Source organism: Urtica dioica, chromosome 1 (assembly GCF_054948205.1).
Source record: "Urtica dioica subsp. dioica isolate 48M chromosome 1, U.dioica_male_clone48M_v1_H2, whole genome shotgun sequence".
NCBI lineage: Eukaryota > Viridiplantae > Streptophyta > Magnoliopsida > Rosales > Urticaceae > Urtica > Urtica dioica.
This window is the reverse complement of record NC_142756.1, coordinates 17,258,252-17,262,043: the sequence shown is the minus strand read 5'-3', so window position 1 is coordinate 17,262,043 and position 3,792 is coordinate 17,258,252. Positions and strand designations below refer to the sequence as shown.

The 3,792-nt window shown below is 36.7% G+C and overlaps 1 protein-coding gene across 1 annotated transcript; it reads right to left on the bottom strand.

The window, feature by feature from the left end:
• Positions 1–1,495: 1,495 nt before the first annotated feature.
• LOC149407599 (S-type anion channel SLAH1-like) lies at positions 1,496–3,202 on the bottom strand. Its single transcript, XM_089620983.1, has 2 exons — positions 2,277–3,202; positions 1,496–1,741 (listed from the first exon to the last, which is right to left on the bottom strand). Exons 1-2 carry the CDS (start codon positions 3,129–3,131, stop codon positions 1,496–1,498), a joined length of 1,101 nt encoding a protein of 366 aa, XP_089477109.1. The 5' UTR covers positions 3,132–3,202.
• Between the last annotated feature and the right edge of the window lie 590 nt (positions 3,203–3,792).

Here is a 3,792-nt window from a genome sequence, read left to right as displayed (position 1 = left end):
AATTACAAAAGAAGAGTTCAATAATGAGAGAGAGCTAGAACTCCAAGTTCGTCAAAAAAACCGCCGGAAAAAAAACACACACACACAACAATGTAACGAAGATGAAGAAAAAAAGAACGAGAGAGAGAGAGAGAGAGAATTTTTTTTAATTTTTTACATGTTAATTTAAATACTTTAAAATTAATAAAACAAAAGGATGGTAAGGACATCAAAATTTCCTTTTTTTAATTGTCACGTGATAAAACTGTGTCAATTTAAGACAATTTAGATTCAAAATAGACAGAAGGACCATAATGTTATTAAAACTTATATTACGGGGCAAATAGGTGTCGATTTTATAGTACGAGGAGTGTATTGTTGTGACCGCCTCAATTCAGGGGGCAAAGATGTCTTTTATTCTTTTTAAAATTTAAAAAAAAAAAAGTACATGTGGCTTTTTAATGAGAAAAATAATATTTTGCTTATCAAGTCCTTGCATTTTTGTCACCGCCTTAAAATAACAACCATTTTTCTTAATTTTGTTGTAATAAGGTCCTCAAGCTCTTAGTCTCGTTTATTTTCCACCTCAAAGCAATATTTATTTTCTGTTATTGTTGCAAATAGCGGTCCTTTATTTAAATAACTTTTTATTATATCCATAGTAAAATGGAGAATAGTTCCATAATCAAACCGAGACTTTTCTCATTTGTATATTCAATGTGTCTCATAAATTTTTTCTCCTTCGAAAAATAATTCTCGTACGAAATGAACTTAAGTTCATTCACTCGTTCTAGGATTTTCACGTAACCTTAAATGTACTTTTATTAATTTCAATAAACTAAGTGTACCATTTTTCGAAAGTAAAGAAATTCATTTGCAACAATGGAAGCTCGTTGTTCAAAAACTCGTTCATTATTTCAAATTTACAATACGAGTGATACAAAAAAAAATTCACTTTACAAAATGTTTTTCCAATTATCCAATATGAGTTATTCATTCAAAACATATAATAATAAATGTCATTAAAAATATTTTTTCATGATATTTTGTCAATAATTGTAGTTTTATATGACATTTGTTGTCAAATTTTTTTTAGTAAATGGCTCGTATTGAATAATAGGAAAAACATTACAAAAATGATCATTTCTTGGAATAATCCCTTTAAAAAATGAAATACTTTTAAGTTCAAGGGGATTCTTGTTTATGAAATTTCTCTTGTATAATTCAGTTTGCACACAACAGAAAAACCATCAAACTTTTCGGGATAGGATTGGAAAGTTGAGATTAATTGACGATACTTCGGGAATTATGGATATTTTTTAAGTGTGTAAAGGGAATATTCGTTACCAATACTCTGTCTTTTCTTCCTCCTTAAAAAACAATAGTTTTTTTTAATATAATCAATTGATGGCAAGGTTCAATTAATGCTAAACAAACTAATGCATTGTATATTCATTTTGTCAGAATAAATAAAGGCAACAAAGTAAGCTAAAGATGTACGTAAGAAGAAGATCAACTAATCGAAAATCTTATAAGGCAACAAAATGTGATAATGAGAAAGTGCAGTGATTAGCAACAAAAGAAGAGACACCAAAGACGAGAGTACGGTGAGAATCAGCGTCAGCGCATGGGCTGTAAGGCCGTTGACTTCCTCGGCGTATTTCGTGGCAGCCAATGCCATGACGGTCAACGGAAACGAGTAGGCCCACCATGCCACGTTGAACTCCCTCATCGCTCTTCTGAACAACATTGGTCTTGACACCTGTTTCATCCAAATTAAGCATATTAAACTTCTGATCACTATCAATACATAGACATTGACATAAATATCTGTAAACGTATGTATGCTGTTATTTCATAGTATATGTGGACTTGCCACCTTAAAAGTGATTTATGAATCCGAAAATAATCATAATTAATGTTGCAATATAATATCTACATATAAACGGTACGGTAGGAAAAGGAATGCTAGATCTATATCTCACTTAATTTTTTTCTTTTTTATAACGCGGACAGTACCACGCAAGTTTATATCGCACTTAACTAATATGAGTACGTATGTAACTTGTATATTATGTCGCTTCACTTGGTATTTTTCCTTCTTCATTATATTACTTTTGAGCATCGACACTTTTAGTTTTCTTGACGTTGAAAACTATAAATATACACTGTATTTGACTTATATTTACTTCTTAGTTCTTATCAGTGATCCAACTTCACTATAATATTTTCCGACGCACAGTTGGTAACGGCACCGGAAAAAAAAATTGATATTTTATTTCCTCGTATTTACGTACCAAAGACATGAAGAGGAAGAGCGAGAGGAAGAAGAGCATCTTGGCAGCGCAGTCAAACTCCCCGGAGACCGACTCCCAAGCGAGACTAGCCATGCTCGGCGCTCCCACAAAAAGAAAATACACCGGCTTCAGCCTCGCCGGAAGAGCCTCGTTCCCGGAGAGCCTCTGATACAGCGTGACAAAGACTACCAAATAATGAGCCCCGCCGAGAGCGAACATGCACAGTGCAGTCTCGCGCCACCCCATCTCCGCCGCGGCCATCGCCGCCGCCAAGTTTCCGATGACGGAAAGATGACTCGCCGGATTCGCCACCGCCGACAGAAACCTCTTCCCTTTGGTCAGCCATTGGCCGTAGATCTTCACGTCCAAGACCACTATGGGCACCGCGAACACCCACCAGAGGACATGATAGTAAATACTCGCCGGAGAAACGAACGGCGAGGATTGAAGCAGCAGGAGCCAGGAGATCCAGGGAGCGAAGAGGTAGTTCACTCCCACGCGGTGGAGGAACTCGTCTTTCACGGCGCGTGGCCGGAGGACGCACCGGAGCAAGTACAGCAGCGACTGGGAGGCGAGCGCGAACAGAGCGAGGGACCACAGGAAGCTGAACGCCGTCAGTGGGACCCACCGGAATATTCTCCTCCTGAGCACGTGGGGGTTCTCTCCGGCTCCGGTGACGAGGACTTTCCAGAGCAACGCTTGGCTGCAGAGGGAAAGGCTGATCCGGAAATAGCCCGCGTGGAATTTTGTCAAGATTGAATGATCTTTCTTTGTCTTGTTGTTGTTAGGGCTAGGGTTTGGTGTTTCGACGATTACGATATTTATGTGGTGCTCTTCATGTTGGTTTTGATCCATGCTTGTGAGAGTGAATATGAGTGGTTAGGACCTGTAACTGTAAGTAACTACGTACTTCTCGTGTTTTGCATTGGAGCTAGGGTTTATGTGAATATATATAGACTTGCGAGAGTATTTGGATTATTTTTTAATGCAATGTGCTTTGTTGAAGTGTTGGTGTATATGTTTGGGGCTCGAGGCGTGGGTTATGCTATGCCTTTTTCATTGGACTTTTGAGTCAAAGTGTGACTAGCATTTATGTCTTTACAGCTAGATCAAGGCTTTTATACATTACTAACGTGGGTTAATGTGTTTCAGGTTTGCTATTATTAATTATGTTTACTTACAAGCTTTTTTTTAATTGTGTGATGACTTGGCTGTGACGCACGCTCTTCAAGGATATATTGATCCTTTTATTCTCTTTTTGGTTTAATTATTTATTTAGACTTAGCCTCTCTTTAAGAATATTATAAAGAGAAAGTTACAAATTTATTTCGGCCGAATTTGATCACAAACATCTCATATGTTTTTCATAATGTCACAACATTTTCCTCATATACTTATCATAAAAAAAAATACAATAAAATATTTTTTTATTGCTGGAAAAGATAATCTTTGAACATTACATTTTAGATTAAAGCCGTGTTGTGGAATTGAATAAACCAAATTTCGATTGCGTATT

Bases quoted from the DNA above. Each gene is read 5' to 3' on its own strand.
- LOC149407599 (XM_089620983.1), bottom strand. From the start codon at position 3,131: ATGGATCAAAACCAACATGAAGAGCACCACATAAATATCGTAATCGTC. The intron at 1,742-2,276 runs GTACGTAAATAC...TGGATGAAACAG, and splicing joins TCTTCCTCTTCATGTCTTTG to GTGTCAAGACCAATGTTGTT.